Source organism: Wyeomyia smithii, chromosome 1 (assembly GCF_029784165.1).
Source record: "Wyeomyia smithii strain HCP4-BCI-WySm-NY-G18 chromosome 1, ASM2978416v1, whole genome shotgun sequence".
NCBI lineage: Eukaryota > Metazoa > Arthropoda > Insecta > Diptera > Culicidae > Wyeomyia > Wyeomyia smithii.
This window is the reverse complement of record NC_073694.1, coordinates 3,556,474-3,577,450: the sequence shown is the minus strand read 5'-3', so window position 1 is coordinate 3,577,450 and position 20,977 is coordinate 3,556,474. Positions and strand designations below refer to the sequence as shown.

Here is a 20,977-nt window from a genome sequence, read left to right as displayed (position 1 = left end):
ACTCTGAATCGTAACGTGCTAAAAAAGAACCAACGGGCGTACAGTCTCCGAAATAATGATTTGGTACATCTCGGAAATCACAATAAACCGAGAATCCTTAAATGAGCAAAGCTCACCAAGGCCGAAGACACGTTTACACCGGAGCATTATGTACGACCGCTTTTTTCCCTCTCACCGACGCATACGCGAGAGGACACGGTGCTTTGCCCCGATAATCTTTTGTTTTGTATTCAAGTTAAGATACCTACTGAGTATAAAAACTGGCAAAGTTTCATGCACTCATAGCTCAAATATTTAAAAAAATGCAATATGCATATCGAACAAGAATTTTAAGTTGATTGATAAAATGCCAAAGCAATCGCAATCAAAATTTAGTTGCTATTCCGACCAACAAGATTTTAATAAAAATTGTCTATGTGTTTCAATATTTGGTCAAAAGCTAGAAAAATCATAAAACAAGGGTATAAAACTGGGCCAAATGTTCGTAACCGTTCGGTCAGGCCGCGATAAGTTTCTGAATTATATTTTAATGCTACCAGTTCCGTGTTGTGAGAGCCAGCGTGTACAAAGGTTTAAAGCTCTCACCTATTGGGGCAATTCTGATTCCAGTTACAGTGTGAAAATTCTATAATAGGCACCAACTAAATGGCGTACAAACTCATCGCTAGAGGAATCATAAGGCATAACACACACTCACGATTATGAAAGAACAAAATCATTTTGTTGAGTCTGAAAATACCATATACTTCATCTGACTTAAAAAGAAAGCTCCTGGAAAATGTATTCACTTATCTTAGATATCGAACAGGATTAAACAGATCAAACATTTCACCAGCGTTTTCTGCCACTCGCACACGGACCGGCATAAACAAACCATTTCTTTGTTGATAATTGTCGCTCTCTCGTTTCTGCTTCTCAGCAGACCAGACAAAGAAGAAAAGGTTTCACTACTATTTCACACTGCGATAGACTCTCAGACACATTACGCTCTCCGCATGCACACAACCATGTCTGAGAAAGATCACCAACACAACACTACGATTCGAAGACAGCCATTTTGAGAGCAATAAATTGTAAGAACACCGGCAATAAAGTATCTATTTTTTTATTCGTAATACACTTTAAACACACTGGACCCTGAACAAAACATTCTCAACCATGACTACAACACGAATTACGCCCTCCACATATTATAAATCACGACAAAACGCGACAACTCCGGACGCAATAAACGAAGACAAAATCCGCTGCAAACGACGGTGGCGTAGTACCATTCCTTATGCTAATTCAGCCATTTCATCGATTAATCTTCACGGCACTACGATACACATCAAGTGAGTATTTCGCAGCACACACAACACAACACACTTTCCCGAATAAACTCTTTTCGCGGTAACACCTGTAACTTACACGCACTATCACATTGAACAATTTATTTCCCGAAAAATCACGCGAGCGAAAATTTTGACGTCCGAATCCGGCCATGGCCTGCTTCGTCCTCTCTGATTTAGAGGCAAATCCAGCATAAAAAGTCATAATTTTGCATGTTTCACGTAGTTTTGTGATAATATCTCAAGTTTTAGTAATCATATACTATTTATTTTTCCTCAAATGCCTTTTCTAAACATTAACAAACGTTTTAATGAAAAAAGAATCACATGCCATGGCTTTAAATTTTGTTTTAGAGGCAAATTCAGCATAAAAAGTAATAATTTTGCAAGTTTTACGTAGTTTTGTGAATAAATCTCAAGTGTTAGTAGTCAGATACTAATTATTTTTTCTCACATGTCTTCCCTGAACATTAACAAACATTTTAGTGTAAAAAATCATATGTCAACGCTTTGAATTTTGATTTAGAGGCAAATTTAGCACAGAAAGTCATAATTTTGCGTGTTTTACGTAGTTTCGTGAATAATATCTCAAGTTTTAGTAATTAGATACCTATTATTTTTTCTCAAATATCTTTCTTAAACATCAACGAACATTTTAATGAGAAAAGAATCACATGTCATCGCTTTGAATTTTGATTTGGAGACGAATTAAGTATAAAAAGTCATAATTTTGCATGTTTTACGTAGTTTTGTGAATAATATCTCAAGTTTTAGTAATCAGATAATAATTATTTTTCCTCGAATGTCTTCCCTGAACATTAACAAACATTTTAGTGAAAAAAGAATCATATGTCATCGCTTTGAATTTTGATTTAGAGGCAAATTTAGCACAGAAAGTCATTATTTTGCATGTTTTACGTAGTTTTGTGAATAATATCTCAAGTTTTAGTAATTAGATAACTATTTTTTATAACTAATGTCTTTCCTGAACATCAGCGAACATTTTCATGTTAAAAAACCTACATGTCACCGCTTATTATTTTTGATTTAGAACGATTCAAAATGATGATGATCACTGTACACCACAGAGACTGAGGGAATAATATCAATTAGATCAAGCGTTATGGAATTCCATTTTTATATAGTAGACAGTGCCAAAATGTTGTAGTTACCGAAACAAGCGTAAACGGTGTCCCTTTTCCGTACGATGTCCACATTCGACGCAGCGGGGTAACGATCTTCGATCGCGCACACTTCTGAGCGGGGTAGCTTCAATGTTTTCGCCATTACGGTCAAAGTTCGAGTCAATATTTGTCTGCTGACTCATGGGTTACTATGATTGATGCTGCATGGGTAGTTTTGTCCGTGCGTATAAAGGTAAACCCATGAAAGTCGGCATTTTTTGAGCATTTTTTAATGCAAACGTTAGGGCTAAACAATTTTGTCTTCTCGAAAAAAGTCGCCATCCAAAATTTGAGCTTAATCGGACTTCTGATAAGGTTTCAATTACAGTCGTGAAAGTCTTACATTTTTGACCAACCTAAAAATGCACAAGAGTAGTTTTTGAAGTTTCTGAAATCGGTTTTTTTATAAAGAACCTCTTAGAAATGCATTAAATGTCGAGATCTGACGTTTTTTCATGAAAAGATGTTTAAAAAAATAACTTTCAGGGACATGGGAACTTTTGAGCTGGAAGACTCGAGCTACACAGCTTTTACTGCTTGATGAACTTGGTAACTCTCTTCCGACGCAATGTAGAACTAGCTATTTCGAGCAAGTTTGTAGAGGGTTGGAAAATTTTATTTTTGAACCTGACAAACTTCGTCTCGCCTATTTTAGTGTTCAATTTATTAATTTTAAACATTTCAAATTCATTGATTCCTTGCGATTTGTTTATATCATTTGAAATGATTGGTTTTATCGGAATGACAACATCCTCGACTTTTGGCTTTTGTATATCACCTCTATTCCGGAAATATATTGAATGCATTTCAGTTATTTTCGTTGTTTTTTAGAAACTGAAAGTGGTCATTTTCGAATTCAAATAGGTGTCCAGGGTCAATGCTTGGCTTCTATTTATCATTTCGATTACGGAAATATCCATATGTAGTAGTATTCGGTTATTTTCGGCTGTTTCCCAGAAATTGCCATTATACAATTCAAACTGGTGTCTGAGGTCAATTTTTAGCTCCTTGCATCATTCTGGTTCCGGTGATACACATACTGGGTGGTATTTGGTCACTTCAGGCCGTAAGAACCGTAAGTCGCCATCTTGGATTTTAAAATGGCATTTGTAGACAATTTCTGACCCCCGAGCGTCATTCTGGTTACAGAAACACTCATATTGGCTGGTATTTTGTCTTTTGGCTGTTTTCCAGACACCGGAAGTCGCCTTCTTATGAATCAATATGTTGTCTAAGGTCGATTTGTGGCTTCAGTGCATCATAACAATCCCGGAAATACCCATATTGGGTGGTATTTGATCATTCGCCGTTGTTTTTCGGAAACCGGAATTCGCCATCTTAGATTTCGAAATGGTATTTGGAGATATGCAAAAAAAAGAAAGGGTGTCGAAACATTATGGACATGTTTGTTACACCTAAAAACATTCACTTGCCAAATTTGGTTATATTTGCTTGATTGGTTCTCGAGCTGTGCGAAATTTGAGTTTCATTTATATGGGACCCCTTCCTTATAGAAGAGGGAGGGGTGTCAAACCATTATGGACATACCCAAGTAACACACGTTGGTATAAAATAGGCGACGTTACCTATTCCATGCCATCTCTATCACCAGAAAAGCGCAAAACATGAAGGCTAATAGAACAAGTACCGATAACAGCATCAAAGCAAGCCAACTTGATAGAATTAAGTGGCAAAATACATCTCGAGTACCAATACGGCAATGCGCAAATCTGTTGCTATGACAACTGTTAACCAGCGCATGCGCAAATGTGTTGTGGCGGCGCAGTGCAACTAGATCGACAGTAGCTTTTGTCAGTGGCAGTTTTAATTGATTATAAATTGATGACAAAAAATAATTTTCAACCTTTCAAAAAGAGTTGTTTCTTTTGCTTGAATATTAAAATTGTTTTCGCATAGTTTCAACGTTATCTGGATATAAAATCTAACAAAACTAGAAAACGTTGTTAGATAAACAATAACAAAAAACTGAATTGATATTGGTTACACTGCAAGCGTTTTGTTTATCTTTTGATGGCACGTTTTGACCCGCTTCGAATAAATATAGAAATCGTTCATATAATTTAAATATTAATTTGATCAAGTATTTTTAGGTTGAGTGTTGAATGCTACGACTGTTGTACTAAGGAAAAGCATTTTACAGGTACGTTATGTTGTTATTAGATGGTGTAATGTCTTTTCGAAAAGACCAAGTGATAGTGATTGTTATTCTTAAACTCATGTTGTTAAAAATCATCTCCAAAACCAGAAAAAATGAGCTTGTTTACGAAATGCGGTTGTATTACTGATGAAAAACAACTTCAAACACAATATAATAACACAAGTTTTTAATTGCGCTTGTAGTACACTTATATGACTACTTTCGTTGTAATCTATTTTCTAACATGTTTTGTGTGTTACTTGGGTATTTGATACCTCTAAAAACATTCACATACCAAATTTGGCTGTATTTGGTTGATTGGTTCTCGAGCTGTGCGAAATTCGTGTTTCATTTGTATGGGACCCCTCCCTTGTAGAAGAGGGAGGGGTGTCAAACCATTATGAATATATTTGTTACCCCTAAAAACATCCACCTACCAAATTCGGTTCTATTTGCTTGGCTAGTTCTCCAGATGTGGAGGAATTTGTGTTTCATTTGTATGGAACCCCTCCCTTCTAGAAAAAGGAGGGGTGTCGAACTATTATGGACATATTTGTTACTCCTAAAAACATCCACATGCCGAATTTGGTTCCATTTGCTTGGTTAATTTTTGAGATGTGCAGAAATTTGTATTTCATTTGTATGGGACCCCTCCCTTCCAGAATAGGAAGGGGTCTCAAACCATCATAGGAACCTTTCTCGGCCCCTAAAACGCCTACATACAAATTTTCACGTCGATCGGTTCGGTAGTTTCCGAGCCTATATGGATCAGAAAGATTGACAGACAGACAGACAGACCGGACTGCATTTTTATAGGTATAGATAGATAGATAAAAGTAAACCACCCTCTTAAAATGTATTTTTGCTCTTATCTTAATTTTGTCATTGTTCAAGTATTCTACAAACTTCAAACTATAATTAATGGCCACTTTTTTTTTAACAAGGAAGTGTATCGCTATCTTTTAATTTGGATTTTTCTTGCGGAAAAGCAGATATTGGCAGCTACTTTCAGTTTCATTTTATTCGGATACTTACTCTTTCCAATTTTGTATATACAGCATACTGGAATCGAAGAGGATTCATAGTGGTTTCTCGGAAATTAAGTTGCAAGTTTTTTGGAATTTAATTATTTTTTAGCCCGTAAAGACCCGAGACGAAACTTGTTTTTTGAAAATGCTCGTTCTCAGCACTCGAACGGCCGATTTGGGAAAACTTGGTATTTTATTCAAGGGGAATAGTTGCTCTAAGTTTTGGTAATGGTGCCACTCCTCTGGACCCCTCCCCGTTTTTGTGAGACGCAAATATGTCTGTGTTTTTTTCTAATTTTTCAAACAGATTGAGCAAACACTGGGAATTTTCATACGTATCAATTGCTCTATGCATCGAATCATGTCAGCTGGATGAAATATGGTATGTAAGAGTGAATTTTGGAGTTTTCAAATTATTTCAGTACAATATCACCAAACTACGTATTTTCATAAAAAATCAAATAACTTAGCTCTTCAATTTTCAAGCTCTATATTTCTAAAGTAACGTCTTCTGAATCCAAAGATGCTGAAAGATTTATTCTAGCTTGTACAGATTTAGAGAAAAAAGAGTTTGAATTCACTAAAGTACGAGTTCTTATGAAAACTTGATTTTCTCCAAATCTGTGCATGCTAGAATAAATCTTTCACGATCTTTGGATTCAGAAGACGTTACTCTAAAAATATAGAGCTTGAAAATTGAAGAGCTAAGTTGAAACCTACCGTGGGAGACTGAGAAAATCTGGTTTCCATAAAAATATGTACTTTAGTGAACTTAAACTCGTTTTTCTCAAAATATTTGCATGCTAAAATAAATATTTCATCGCGTATGGATTCAGGAGACCTTACTTCAAAAATGTAGAGCTTAAAATTTGATGAACGATTTTGTTATTTGAATTTTTATGAAAATACGTAGTTTTGTGATTTTGTACTGAAATAATTTAGAAACTTCAAAATTCACTCCTACATACCATATTTCATCCACCTGACATGATTTGATACATGGATCAATTGATACGTATGAAAATTCCCAGTGTTTGCTAAATCTGTTTGCAAAATTAGAAAAAAACACAGACATATTTGCGTCTCACAAAAACGGGAAGGGGTCCAGAGGGGTGGCACCTTTACCAAAACTTAGAGCAACTATTCCCCTTGAATAAAATACCATGTTTTCCCAAATCGGCCGTTCCAGTGCTGAGAACGAGCGTTTTCAAAAAACTAGTTCCGTCCCGGGTCATTACGGATTAATGATTTTTTTTTTTTTTGAATCGGATAATCGGTGCCCGTAAATGAGTAAGCCATGGATGTTTGGTGATTTGACGGAAATTTGAGCGAAGTGTTGAAATGTGTAACTTTAAATAATCCGAGTTAATTGACAAAATGTGATAGAAAAATACTTGAGTCCCAAATTCAATTCTAACCACGAAGACAGTACCAGTACCAGAAGCTTCTAAAATATTCCTCGAAAACCCAGTTAATTGACCAAAAAGTCCTGAGATTTACAATGACATCATGCTCAGTCTGGATCTAAGTTTGTTTAACAAGGCTTCTTAACACTCTTATGCAAATGTTCCTCAATTATGCCGATGCTACCACGCGCATCCCTCAAAACGGAAGCCCAGATTCTCATCGGCTGATCGACCCTTGGTTCACAGTTTTGGTTGACTCTGAAAAAAGTCCGTTACACTTAGGAGTATAATAATAAGTTCAGGTTTCACAAATTATCAACTCACAGTGATTTTTTAAAGTTGATTTTGTTATACATAGAACATTTTCAGTTCAAAACAATGACTAAAAGGTTATTTTCGTCTTGACTATTTTCCAATCCGACCAAAAAAACGACAAAGCAAAAGTTATAGAGTAAGTTGAAGGAAAAAAATCAGCAAACTTCCAATGAAAAATTAAAATTTACTCTACAGTCTACCAAAGAGTTCATTATAATACAAAGAGATAATATGAAATAAATATATCTATCTAGATTTTTGGGGCTTCGTTTGCTAGACAAGAAATTTCGAAGACTTACTCAGCCAATCTAGATATTCTGTTTTTACACACTGAGAGGCAAGTCTTTGATCTCGGACTTTGTTGTTAGATTGCGATCAGTTACGATTATGTCTTGCGCACCTCAAAACACAGAGGCTGCAAGCTCCATGTCTTTTCAGCTATCGAAGCCGTTCTTGCATCGCTGCTGTCACGAGATAACTCCAGATCTCAACGTTTTATGCATTTTTGAGTCAAAAAAAAGTTCGATTGTTCCAATGTTCCTGTAGGGAGAAGTCTCTTGGTAGATTTTTGAGACTCAAAAAAATCACAACTTTAAACACTTTGAGGCATCCCTAACCTATTCAGTTGAGCAGAAATTTTACTCATATTAGTTTTTTGGGTTGGTGAACGGCTGGGCATTGCATATCAGCAGTACACCCGTACTAGTTGTTATAAAATAGACCGCAGTGTGGTTCAAGGCAGAATGCCCAGAAACTCCTATCCCTACCTCCACGTGATAGCGACTGGGATACGAGCAACCATGGGAAGATCGATGAACCGGTGAGAACTTGGTCGTATGCTGACAGGGAAGGGGGAGCTATCCTCCTCGGAGGGCACAGCGTCAGTTTTCCATGTCAGGGGCGGCTCAAACAACGTGTGATCCGGAACGGACGGCTGGATTACGAAATGCGGTATCTCGCCAGCTACACCCAAGACGGCAGACCTGTTGCGTGAACTAGACATCCGCAGCCCTAGTAAAGCAGTATGCCGAAATTTAAACACTACGGCAATCGGCAACGACCTAGGCGACACAATAAGGACGACGATTGAATGCTCGATACACAGCGACAGGTTGTATTTGTTACGAATAAAAGGCCGATTCTATAACTATCAACACTATCCTTAATGTACACTGCCCTGACAAGGGAAGACCCGGTGTAGAGAAAGAAGCGTTCTACGCACAGCTGGAGAAACTCTACGATAGCTGCTCGCTGACATGAACGCTCAGATCGGTTGGAAGACCTATACAAGCCGGTGACAAACGACAACGGCCAGCGATGCGTCAACTTCGCAGCTTCTCGAGGACTGGTAGTCCAAAGTAGCTTCTTTCCCCGAAAAGACATCCACAAAACCACCTGGAGATATCCTGACCAATGTATAGCTAACCGACCGTACGTTTGTTATGTCCTCCTCAGACATAACAAACGTACACACAGGTGGAAGAAGTACTTCTATGGACACCTGAATGGCGATACAGTAAACCTAGGAGCACTAGCAGCAGATGACCGAGTACCAGCCCACGATGTTCATGAAATTCTTTGTGAGGTCGGGAAGCTAACTAACAACAAAGCCGCATGCAAACACGGGCTGCCGAGCGAGCTTTCCAAACATGGCAGAGAAACGCTGGCTAGAGCGCTGCAATGGGTCAGTTTCAGGATTTGGGAGGGGGGAAAACTGACAGACTGCCAGAAGGACGACTAGCTGAAGTGCCGCAACTACCGCGGTATCTCGCTAATCAATGCTGCCCACAAAAGACTATCACCGTTAACCAGGAGGTTCGTGACCCAGTATCAAGCGGGTTTTAATGGATGGCCGTGCCACCATTAACCAGATCCTCTCGATATGACATCGAGAACAGCTATGGCATAGCTTGCGACGGCGGAAGAAACTTACGCCCGACTGGGAGCCAAAGCTGGACGAATCGGACTGCGAATGAATTCGTCGAAAACGGAACACATGCGAGCGAGATGCTCCAAGGAGAACAACATCAGCCTCCCATCTCAAGTCTTTGTAGACAACGATAAGCTTAAGGTGGTCGACGAGTTCGTGTATTTGGGGTCACTTGTGATCGCCTACAATAACACCAGAAAAGAGATCTAGAGACGTATCCAGGTTGGAAATCGTACCTACTTTTCACTTCGGAAGACATTTCAATCGGGTCGACTGCGACGACGCACGAAGTTGACACTGTACAAAACCCGGTATAAGACCGGTAGTCCTCTACGGAACGCCCTCGGAGTTTTCGAACGGGAAATGTTACGGACTATCTACGGTGGAGTACAGACGGACGACGAAGAATTGTGGCGGCGCATGAACCGCGAGCTGCACGCGCTACTTGGAGAGAACCCCATTGCACACTTGGCGAAAGTCAATCGATTGCGGTGGGCCGGTCACGTCGTAAGGATGCCGGACAACAACACTGCGAAATCACTACTCTTCAGCAACCCTGTTGGCACCAGAAATAGAGGGGTGCAGTGTGAACTGTTTGTAGCTCTGAATTAGGGCTACTTTAAGGAAGAGTATTCTAGAAACTAAAAAGTTGAATAACTCTGAGTAGATTAACGTGAGAGCATATGCGTGGAAGAGTTATTTTTTCATCGAATGTGGCCCTCTATCAGCTTCTGAAATATTCCCCACAAGGAACCAACACCCTATATCTGACCTCACGAAGCGCTTCTTCTTCATAACAAGCTTGATCTATTGTCCGTTGATATCATAGAATCGTTCCAATATTCTGTTCTGTGCCTAACTTAAATCATTTCCTTGTTTTGTCCTCTCTTGGGTTTGAGAAAGGTTGAACGCAGTCTGGGATTTTTTTACTTTTCCTGACTATTATTGAGAGTATTTCTCGCTAATCTATCTTTAATTTGGGATCATTTTCTTGTTTGCAGTTCGCTGTTTTAATATTCTAATCTGTATTTGGGATCAGTTTTTGTTCTTCTCTAGTCTGCAGTAACTTTGAATCTTCGCTATTCTAAACTTTATCTGGAATCGCCTTCTCGGAGCTTATTTTATCGATATTTGTTGTTTGTACTCAATTTGAGAACAATTTTCTGCCCTTTTTTATCCCTAGATGCAAGAAATCTTTTTTTGCTTCCGATCTTCAGCAGCGTGTTTGAGGCATGTTTAGTTTTTTTTTTGCGTTTCGCTATTTACAGCTCTTTTTTGTGTGTGTGTTTTATCTCAAGAACTTTCCAGGTATAATTTTGAATTCCTCTATTTGATTCCCATTTCGGGTCTCAAAATCACTTTTTCGCTCTATGGCGGTCAATTTTCGATCTCTTATCAAAGTTTTTAGTCTTCCGAACCGACATAAAATTTATGCTATTCATCACTCAATTTTCAACACAAAATAAAAAAAACAAATTGCAAAAATATGTTCGTTTAAACTTGAAGCATTGGAAAATATCATAAAAACTTAACAGAAATTGGGTATAAGAAATACTATCAGACACTTGAGAAAATATGTCTCAATCTGGAATAAATTAAAGCGTTTTCTGGCCTTCAGAAAAAAATTAACCCATTCAGAGCTCAATTTCAGAACCTTTTTTGGTCTTTAATAGCTTGTTTTCACTTTTTACCTTGTTTCGGACTTTCGGAATTTTCGGACTCTCCTGTATTTTGTTCAATAAAAAAATTAAAATATGACGAAGCAAGTTCGTACAAAAATCAATATATCTCTAGGATAAAGAAAAAACTTTTTATCAAAAGAGGACAGTTAGTTGAAAATTGACAAGGGAACAACATGGGTTCTACCCAGATATTGTCAAATTCTCATCAATCAAACTTTCCCGGTAGCCGAAAATTCAGGTTCAACAAGTGCGCCACACCAATAAATCCAGTTGCTTTCCTTTTTCATTGCACCTTCATTTTCCTCTTTTCCATAAAAAGTAAACCGCCATGAATAACTAAGCAAGCCGGACGACCTTTCGAAGTCGATTTACATTCATAAGCCAACATATTGTACAGCGTAATCCGTAATCACCGAAAAACTCCTTCGGACAGGTGCACCACCGTCGCCTACTGCGCTGCCACCAGTCATCACCCCATAATCTGCAATACTGTCAAATGCAAACCTCAACAAAATGTTGTGGCAAAGCAGAAAAAGGAATATTTATTCCTCCCTTTGCCTCTGCCTCTCTCTCATTCACACAAGAACTTTATCAAGTTTGTATAGCCAGCCATAACTAACGCTATTATTCTCTCCACTCTGTCCTCCATGTATGCCATCAACAGGTCTGCTGCAGGAAAACCGACTTCACATTCAGGATCGCCTTGTTGACCTCTCCAACAAACCAATTGACGTAAGTATTGCACACACAATTCACAGTTCACAATGCGCGTGTTCCTTGAAAGCGGCCGGAATCCAACTGTAAAGTCATTCCTAGCTAGCCAATGAAAAATAATTCTTGTCCGGTCCGGCCAATAAATACCACGGCGGGGGCAGTAAAAAAGGCACGTCCAACGGTCACAATTTTCGCTTGAAACTTTTCCATGCCTCGGACCGCGGTGAAATGCGATATACACACGCGCGCGTGCACATACACACACACATGAAACGCAGAACGCAGTTTGATGTTCAAGCACGGTGTTTCTCTTTAAAAGTTTTGGTTCGAAAAATGTTATCTCTGAAATCTTTAAAAAAATATCTCAAAATATTTGAAATTTCCTGAAAAACGTATTTGAAAAGTTAAGTTACTAACGCAGTAAGTATGATTTTTTTGCCCCTTTTTTCATTACAACGATCCAAGAAACACCGCAAAAGCCTACTGGCAAGGAAGGTGCGGCGACAGTAAAAAAAACACGCAACAACATTGAGACTAAAGTTTTCCACTTTAGAGCATATCGGTTCGACACATTCAACAACTCGCAGCGGCGTCCCAGTGGGAGGAAGGGTGGCTGGCTGTCATACCGCTCGCGAAACAGCGAAGGCCATTAAAAGAATTTACATTTATTACCTTATTAAGTATGTGTGTGTATGCGTGCTTATAACCTTAAAAGTTGGGGTGGGAATGTTTACTGGTGTGTACGTGTCGTAAATTTTTATTAGGAAAGGGAAATCCCAAATCCACTTTCGAACGAATTGAACAACCGCACTGCTGGTGGTACTTAAACGACAATGGCGCAATTATTTACGCAGAAAAAAAGCTTAAAGCTGCGAACGGGCAGGGGGTGTTCCGGTTTGGGACCAATTTCTTATGGGTCTAATGAGAATCTAATCAAATTGTCCGCCCACTTGGTCGCAGCAGGCGTGCCAACGTTTTTGAGGAGAGTTTATGAACATTTGTTCTTTACGCAGCAACTGTTGCTTGTTTAATGATTCATTGAAAAAAAAAAAAAACGCCGGTAACTTTCGAGCTGTCACAATGTAAATTTCACGGGAGTTTATTTTTGTTTCTCAGTCTCGCAACGAGAATTTGTGGAAGTTCAGGACAGCCAGCGTTATGTTTCATTTTTTCTACTAATTTAGCACGAAATAGACAAGTGGATTTTTGGTGAAAAGTTGTTGCTGGTTTAAAATTAGGCAAATTGACAGATGAAAATATAGCCGAATATAAAAGTAGGCTGTTTAGTTTCACCGTCAGAAAAGAACGAACCTGTTTAAGTCAATAGTCTAACCTAATATTTAGCTTTTAAAAGCGTTCTTTTATGCGTGATTATATCCTCGTAAATTATCTACCAGGAGAGACCGGTTTTTGCAAGTGTGTTCTCTTCCTTTCTGAGCTTTATTTGGAATTATTTGAGCTATCTGGAATTAATTGCCTCCTTCGCAAGCTTTCTTCAAGGTTTGAAGATTCAATTTCAGTTTATGCGTTCGTAATAAGACTTATTTTAAAATGTTTCAACTTTCTTTCTCAACTCAAATTTCTACCAAAAATTCGGAAAAATTTTCTCAAGGACTTGTACTTTAAGATAGAGTAGTAATTTTTTTTTTATTTGGGAACATTTTCTGTTATAGTTTTTGTAACTATCAGAAACTTTAAAAGCGTTTCCTTTGTTTTTCTGTTGTTTTACCTTGATTCTCTGTCAAGCCCGACAAGTGTGCAGTTTTCTTTGCCCAATTATACGGGTAGCGAAATACCATCCTGCTCGGGTTAGCAGAGGCGGAACCTCAGGCCGGATTATAAGCAAGTATTGATTTCGAAGCCAGTGAGTACACTCGCAGAATTGATGACTTTAGGTAAATCGATTGACGCTTACGAAAACACCGATTTACCGAAGAGTGTTCGGTTCTAAAAAAGAAGTCACTGCTCATTCGGTAAATCCACCGATAAACACCTCGAAAAGAGACCAACCAAAACATTTTGGAGCAAAAATTCCCGAAAGGGTTGTTTTGCTTCTCGAACGCCTTCTGAAAACACAAAGCAGAAGCCAAGTGTTCAGACGAAAAAGAATCTATCGAGAGAAATTCGAACGCAAGTAAAAGACGAACTTATTACGTGGTATCTTGGTTTACAATATTAGTATTTTACCTGGTTAAATCATTAAAAAGAGTAAAAACGAGGTTTTTTGTTATGAACACAACTCATCAGCAGAAAGTCGTGGACTAGCAAAACCACCAGCGTTTGAAAGTTCTATTGTTATACTTTTATATGCTTATTACCGAATCTGCATCTATCTGCCCCTAAGAAAGATACAGTGATTTGAAATATGGCGAAAAAAAAATAAAAAATAGCCCATAACTCATAGTTTTTCAAACAATACGAATATAGTACCTTCCAGACAGTTGTGTATATTGATGCTACTAACAACTTTGTAGAACATAGTGAAGGCCTAGAAAATATAAAAAAAATCGTTTCATTTAAAAATATGTTTTGACATGTCTATTTTCAATAAAAACTCTCTAATTCAATTTGAGTAGCAGATACGAATTTTTCGTCTTCGGCAAAGTTGGTTGTATTGGTTATACCTATAACTTTACCGAAGACATCAACCCTGTATCTCGATGGAGCAAAAAAATAAATTTTTCATCTCACTTTTGGGGAGATTAATTACAAATCTCATAGCACCAAAAGATGCAGGAGGTCTTACCCACCATTTTTGCTGAAGACGTCATAATTGTATATCCAACGTACGTGGAGTTATCAATTTAGCGCGTCAAAATCGACTTTTAAACCACTGTGCGCTAGTGTCAACATCGCAGCTGCTACGAAAAATAAAAAAAAAAGGAGCAAGCAAGTGTTTTTATATAGTACTTGCTTCGATTTAGGTTTTTTTATCAGTCATTTTTTACCTACTCTATTGTGTGGGCTCGATCGGAAAGGGATATAATATTTTCTTGCTTTCATAATCGTTTGATCAGATTTTCGGTCTGACCTTTAGAAACACTTTCCCGCTATCACAAACGCGTGGTATTTTTCTACGGGTCTTTTATCTATTCTCTATTTTCACCATTATAAGCTCAACGTGGCCTAATTTTCAATTGAAATTTGCAATTTTAGATCCCAATTTGTTGTTTTATTTATTCGTTTGAAGAAATGCTTTTCGCTATTCCAAGCTAAAATTGAAATTTATTATTTGTTATTTTCAAAAGTGTTGCTCGCACTTCTAGTCTAAACTTGGGATCATTTTGACTTGTTTTTATCACAATTTACATCATATTCTTTGCCCTTTAGAAGTGTCTTTTGACATTCTATGTTCATTTTCAATTTGGTTAAATACTCGATATTCCGTTTTTTTTTTTATATTTCACCGATTTTCGATGTTTTAGCTAAATTCGGAATATTGTTCACCTTCAAAAGTAGCGTTTCACAATTGGATGTCATTTAATGACCTTTTGAATAATTTTTTGCTGCTTTATTTCTGTTTTTGTTTTTCGGTTCTAAAAGGTATTTTTAGTAATTTCTAGCTCAATTCAGATTCGTATTCAGATTCTTTTCTTGCTTTTTCACTATTCGCGGCTGATTTTTTTTTTGCTTTCAGAAGCATTTTGTTAGATTATTTTATTTTTTGACCATCGTAAATGTTTTCCGTCTCCCTGAGATCAATTTGAACGTTTTTCTGCTGTTTGCTTGCCTAGAGAAGCATTTGCCGCCATTTTGAACTCAATCTGAAATCATTTTTTTGTAGATTTTATCTGGCCCTTAGAACCGTTTCTCGAATTTTTTGACATTTTTAGCTAAATTTGGGATTATTTTCCTTTTAGTTTTAGGATTTTTGTCTATCAAATTTTAGCCTTTACAAGGTTTTTTCTGTTAACTAATTTGCGATCATGTTTGATGAGTTTTTGCCTCTTGAGCTCAATTCAAAATCCTTTTCTATCTACTCTTCCCTTTTCTAGCTATTCTCAGCTCAGTTTGGGATCAATTTTCGGTCATTTTTGCTGTAAAAAGCATTTTCAACCATTTTAAGCTAATCTTTCTAATGTTTTCGTTACTCTGAGCTACTTCTTAGAATTTTCGATTTTAGAACGTTTTATTTTCTACTTTTGTCGACCAGTGTAATTTTTGGTTTCAATCTTATCAAACTGGACGTGTTTCCCAACAAAAAAATATTTTTGTTCAAGATTCAAGTTAGCAAAAGCGAAGCTAAACTGTTTCAATTACTGGTGAGAATTTCAGCAGGAACCAGTTTAAGTCTGATCCTTTTTAGTTTTGACTTTTAAGATTTAGGTGGAAAAATCCATGATAGTCGTAACATAAATCAGTTTAAATAAATTTGAACAGTCAGGGAAAAAAATTTGAAACATCAGGGAAAATTAGAAAATATCAGGAAATTTATTTTTGGAAATTGAGTCGCTACCACGATTTTCTTTTTTGGCGTTTTCTGGCCTTTAGAATGCGGTTTTGGCGATTCTGAGCTCAATTTGAAATCATTTTCTTTTTTGGCGTTTTTTGGCCTTTAGAAGGCGTTTTTGGCGATTCTGAGCTCAATTTGAAATCATTTTCTTTTTTGGCCTTTAGAATGCGTTTTTGGCGATTCTGAGCTCAATTTGGGATTATTTTCTTTTTTGGCGTTTTCTGGCCTTTAGAAGGCGTTTTTGGCGATTCTGAGCTCAATTTAGGATCATTTTCTAATTTGGCCTTTAGAAGGCGTTTTTGGCGATTCCGAGCTCAATTTGGGATTATTTTCTGTTTTGGCGATTTTTGGCCTTTAGAAGGAGTTTTGGCGATTCTGAGCTCAATTTGAAATCATTTTCTTTTTTGGCCTTTAGAAGGCGTTTTTGGCGATTCTGAGCTCAATTTGGGATTATTTTCTTTTTTGGCCTTTAGAAGGCGTTTTTGGCGATTCTGAGCTCAATTTGGGATCATTTTTTGTTTTGGCCTTTAGAAAGCGTTTTTGGCGATTCTGAGCTCAACTTGGGATCATTTTCTGTTTTGGCGTTTTCTGGCCTTTATAAGGCGTTTTTGGCGATTCTAAGCTCAATTTGGGATTATTTTCTTTTTTGGCGTTTTCTGGCCTTTATAAGGCGTTTTTGGCGATTCTAAGCTCAATTTGGGATCATTTTTTGTTTTGGCCTTTAGAAAGCGTTTTTGGCGATTCTGAGCTCAATTTGGAATCATTTTTTGTTTTGGCGTTTTCTGGCCTTTATAAGGCGTTTTTGGCGATTCTAAGCTCAATTTGGGATCATTTTCTGTTTTGGCCTTTAGAACGCGTTTTTGGCGATTCTGAGCTCAATTTGGGATCATTTTCTGTTTTGGCCTTTAGAAGGCGTTTTTGGCGATTCTGAGCTCGATTTGGGATCATTTTTTGTTTTGGCCTTTAAAAGGCGTTTTTGGCGATTCCGAGCTCAATTTGGGATTATTTTCTTTTTTGGCGTTTTCTGGCCTTTATAAGGCGTTTTTGGCGATTCTAAGCTCAATTTGGGATTATTTTCTTTTTTGGCGTTTTCTGGCCTTTATAAGGCGTTTTTGGCGATTCTAAGCTCAATTTGGGATCATTTTTTGTTTTGGCCTTTAGAAAGCGTTTTTGGCGATTCTGAGCTCAACTTGGGATCATTTTCTGTTTTGGCGTTTTCTGGCCTTTATAAGGCGTTTTTGGCGATTCTAAGCTCAATTTGGGATTATTTTCTTTTTTGGCGTTTTCTGGCCTTTATAAGGCGTTTTTGGCGATTCTAAGCTCAATTTGGGATCATTTTTTGTTTTGGCCTTTAGAAAGCGTTTTTGGCGATTCTGAGCTCAATTTGGAATCATTTTTTGTATTGGCGTTTTCTGGCCTTTATAAGGCGTTTTTGGCGATTCTAAGCTCAATTTGGGATCATTTTCTGTTTTGGCCTTTAGAACGCGTTTTTGGCGATTCTGAGCTCAATTTGGGATCATTTTCTGTTTTGGCCTTTAGAAGGCGTTTTTGGCGATTCTGAGCTCGATTTGGGATCATTTTTTGTTTTGGCCTTTAAAAGGCGTTTTTGGCGATTCCGAGCTCAATTTGGGATCATTTTCTGTTTTGGCGTTTTCTGGCCTTTATAAGGCGTTTTTGGCGATTCTAAGCTCAATTTGGGATTATTTTCTTTTTTGGCGTTTTCTGGCCTTTATAAGGCGTTTTTGGCGATTCTAAGCTCAATTTGGGATCATTCTAAGCTCAATTTGGGATTATTTTCTTTTTTGGCGTTTTCTGGCCTTTATAAGGCGTTTTTGGCGATTCTAAGCTCAATTTGGGATCATTTTTTGTTTTGGCCTTTAGAAAGCGTTTTTGGCGATTCTGAGCTCAACTTGGGATCATTTTCTGTTTTGGCGTTTTCTGGCCTTTATAAGGCGTTTTTGGCGATTCTAAGCTCAATTTGGGATTATTTTCTTTTTTGGCGTTTTCTGGCCTTTATAAGGCGTTTTTGGCGATTCTAAGCTCAATTTGGGATCATTTTCTGTTTTGGCCTTTAGAAGGCGTTTTTGGCGATTCTAAGCTCAATTTGGGATCATTTTCTGTTTTGGCCTTTAGAAGGCGTTTTTGGCGATTCTAAGCTCAATTTGGGATCATTTTTTGTTTTGGCCTTTAGAAAGCGTTTTTGGCGATTCTGAGCTCAATTTGGGATCATTTTCTGTTTTGGCCTTTAGAAAGCGTTTTTGGCGATTCTGAGCTCAATTTGGGATCATTTTCTGTTTTGGCGTTTTCTGGCCTTTATAAGGCGTTTTTGGCGATTCTAAGCTCAATTTGGGATCATTTTCTGTTTTGGCCTTTAGAAGGCGTTTTTGGCGATTCTAAGCTCAATTTGGGATCATTTTTTGTTTTGGCCTTTAGAAGCGTTTTTGGCGATTCTGAGCTCAATTTGGGATCATTTTCTGTTTTGGCGTTTTCTGGCCTTTATAAGGCGTTTTTGGCGATTCTAAGCTCAATTTGGGATTATTTTCTTTTTTGGCGTTTTCTGGCCTTTATAAGGCGTTTTTGGCGATTCTAAGCTCAATTTGGGATCATTTTTTGTTTTGGCCTTTAGAAAGCGTTTTTGGCGATTCTGAGCTCAATTTGGAATCATTTTTTGTTTTGGCGTTTTCTGGCCTTTATAAGGCGTTTTTGGCGATTCTAAGCTCAATTTGGGATCATTTTCTGTTTTGGCCTTTAGAACGCGTTTTTGGCGATTCTGAGCTCAATTTGGGATCATTTTCTGTTTTGGCCTTTAGAAGGCGTTTTTGGCGATTCTGAGCTCGATTTGGGATCATTTTTTGTTTTGGCCTTTAAAAGGCGTTTTTGGCGATTCCGAGCTCAATTTGGGATTATTTTCTTTTTTGGCGTTTTCTGGCCTTTATAGGCGTTTTTGGCGATTCTAAGCTCAATTTGGGATCATTTTCTGTTTTGGCCTTTAGAAGGCGTTTTTGGCGATTCTGAGCTCAATTTTGGATCATTTTCTGTTTTGGCCTTTAGAAGGCGTTTTTGCCGATTCTTAGCTCAATTTGGGATTATTTTCTTTTTTGGTGTTTTCTGGCCTTTATAAGGCGTTTTTGGCGATTCTGAGCTCAATTTGGGATCATTTTTTGTTTTGGCCTTTAGAAAGCGTTTTTGGCGATTCTGAGCTCAATTTGGGATCATTTTCTGTTTTGGCGTTTTCTGGCCTTTATAAGGCGTTTTTGGCGATTCTAAGCTCAATTTGGGATCATTTTTTGTTTTGGCCTTTAGAAGGCGTTTTTGGCGATTCTGAGCTCAATTTGGGATCATTTTCTGTTTTGGCGTTTTCTAGCCTTTATAAGGCGTTTTTGGCGATTCTAAGCTCAATTTGGGATCATTTTCTGTTTTGGCCTTTAGAAGGCGTTTTTGGCGATTCTAAGCTCAATTTGGGATCATTTTTTGTTTTGGCCTTTAGAAAGCGTTTTTGGCGATTCTGAGCTCAATTTGGGATCATTTTTTGTTTTGGCCTTTAGAAAGCGTTTTTGGCGATTCTGAGCTCAATTTGGGATCATTTTCTGTTTTGGCGTTTTCTGGCCTTTATAAGGCGTTTTTGGCGATTCTAAGCTCAATTTGGGATCATTTTCTGTTTTGGCCTTTAGAAGGCGTTTTTGGCGATTCTAAGCTCAATTTGGGATCATTTTTTGTTTTGGCCTTTAGAAGCGTTTTTGGCGATTCTGAGCTCAATTTGGGATCATTTTCTGTTTTGGCGTTTTCTGGCCTTTATAAGGCGTTTTTGGCGATTCTAAGCTCAATTTGGGATTATTTTCTTTTTTGGCGTTTTCTGGCCTTTATAAGGCGTTTTTGGCGATTCTAAGCTCAATTTGGGATCATTTTTTGTTTTGGCCTTTAGAAAGCGTTTTTGGCGATTCTGAGCTCAATTTGGGATCATTTTTTGTATTGGCGTTTTCTGGCCTTTATAAGGCGTTTTTGGCGATTCTAAGCTCAATTTGGGATCATTTTCTGTTTTGGCCTTTAGAACGCGTTTTTGGCGATTCTGAGCTCAATTTGGGATCATTTTCTGTTTTCGCCTTTAGAAGGCGTTTTTGGCGATTCTGAGCTCGATTTGGGATCATTTTTTGTTTTGGCCTTTAAAAGGCGTTTTTGGCGATTCCGAGCTCAATTTGGGATTATTTTCTTTTTTGGCGTTTTCTGGCCTTTATAGGCGTTTTTGGCGATTCTAAGCTCAATTTGGGATCATTTTCTGTTTTGGCCTTTAGAAGGCGTTTTTGGCGATTCTGAGCTCAATTTTGGATCATTTTCTGTTTTGGCCTTTAGAAGGCGTTTTTGCCGATTCTTAGCTCAATTTGGGATTATTTTCTTTTTTGGTGTTTTCTGGCCTTTATAAGGCGTTTTTGGCGATTCTGAGCTCAATTTGGGATCATTTTTTGTTTTGGCCTTTAGAAAGCGTTTTTGGCGATTCTGAGCTCAATTTGGGATCATTTTCTGTTTTGGCGTTTTCTGGCCTTTATAAGGCGTTTTTGGCGATTCTAAGCTCAATTTGGGATCATTTTCTGTTTTGGCGATTCTGGCGTTTTTGGCGATTCTGAGCTCAATTTGGGATCATTTTCTGTTTTGGCCTTTAGAAGGCGTTTTTGGCGATTCTGAGCTCAATTTGGGATCATTTTTTGTTATGGCCTTTAGAAGGCGTATTTGGCGATTCTGAGCTCAATTTGGGATCATTTTCTTATTTGGTGTTTTCTGGCC

General features: G+C 37.8%; 1 protein-coding gene across 11 annotated transcripts in view; it reads left to right on the top strand.

The window, feature by feature from the left end:
* The window catches only part of LOC129733964 (otoferlin-like), a 183,766-nt gene that overhangs the window by 123,530 nt on the left and 39,259 nt on the right, over positions 1-20,977 (top strand). For all 11 annotated transcript variants that reach the window (XM_055666704.1, XM_055666453.1, XM_055666650.1 and 8 more), the window contains one exon: positions 11,699-11,766. In XM_055666704.1, the coding sequence (XP_055522679.1) occupies positions 11,699-11,766 (68 nt within the window). The remainder of the gene's footprint in view (positions 1-11,698; positions 11,767-20,977) is intronic.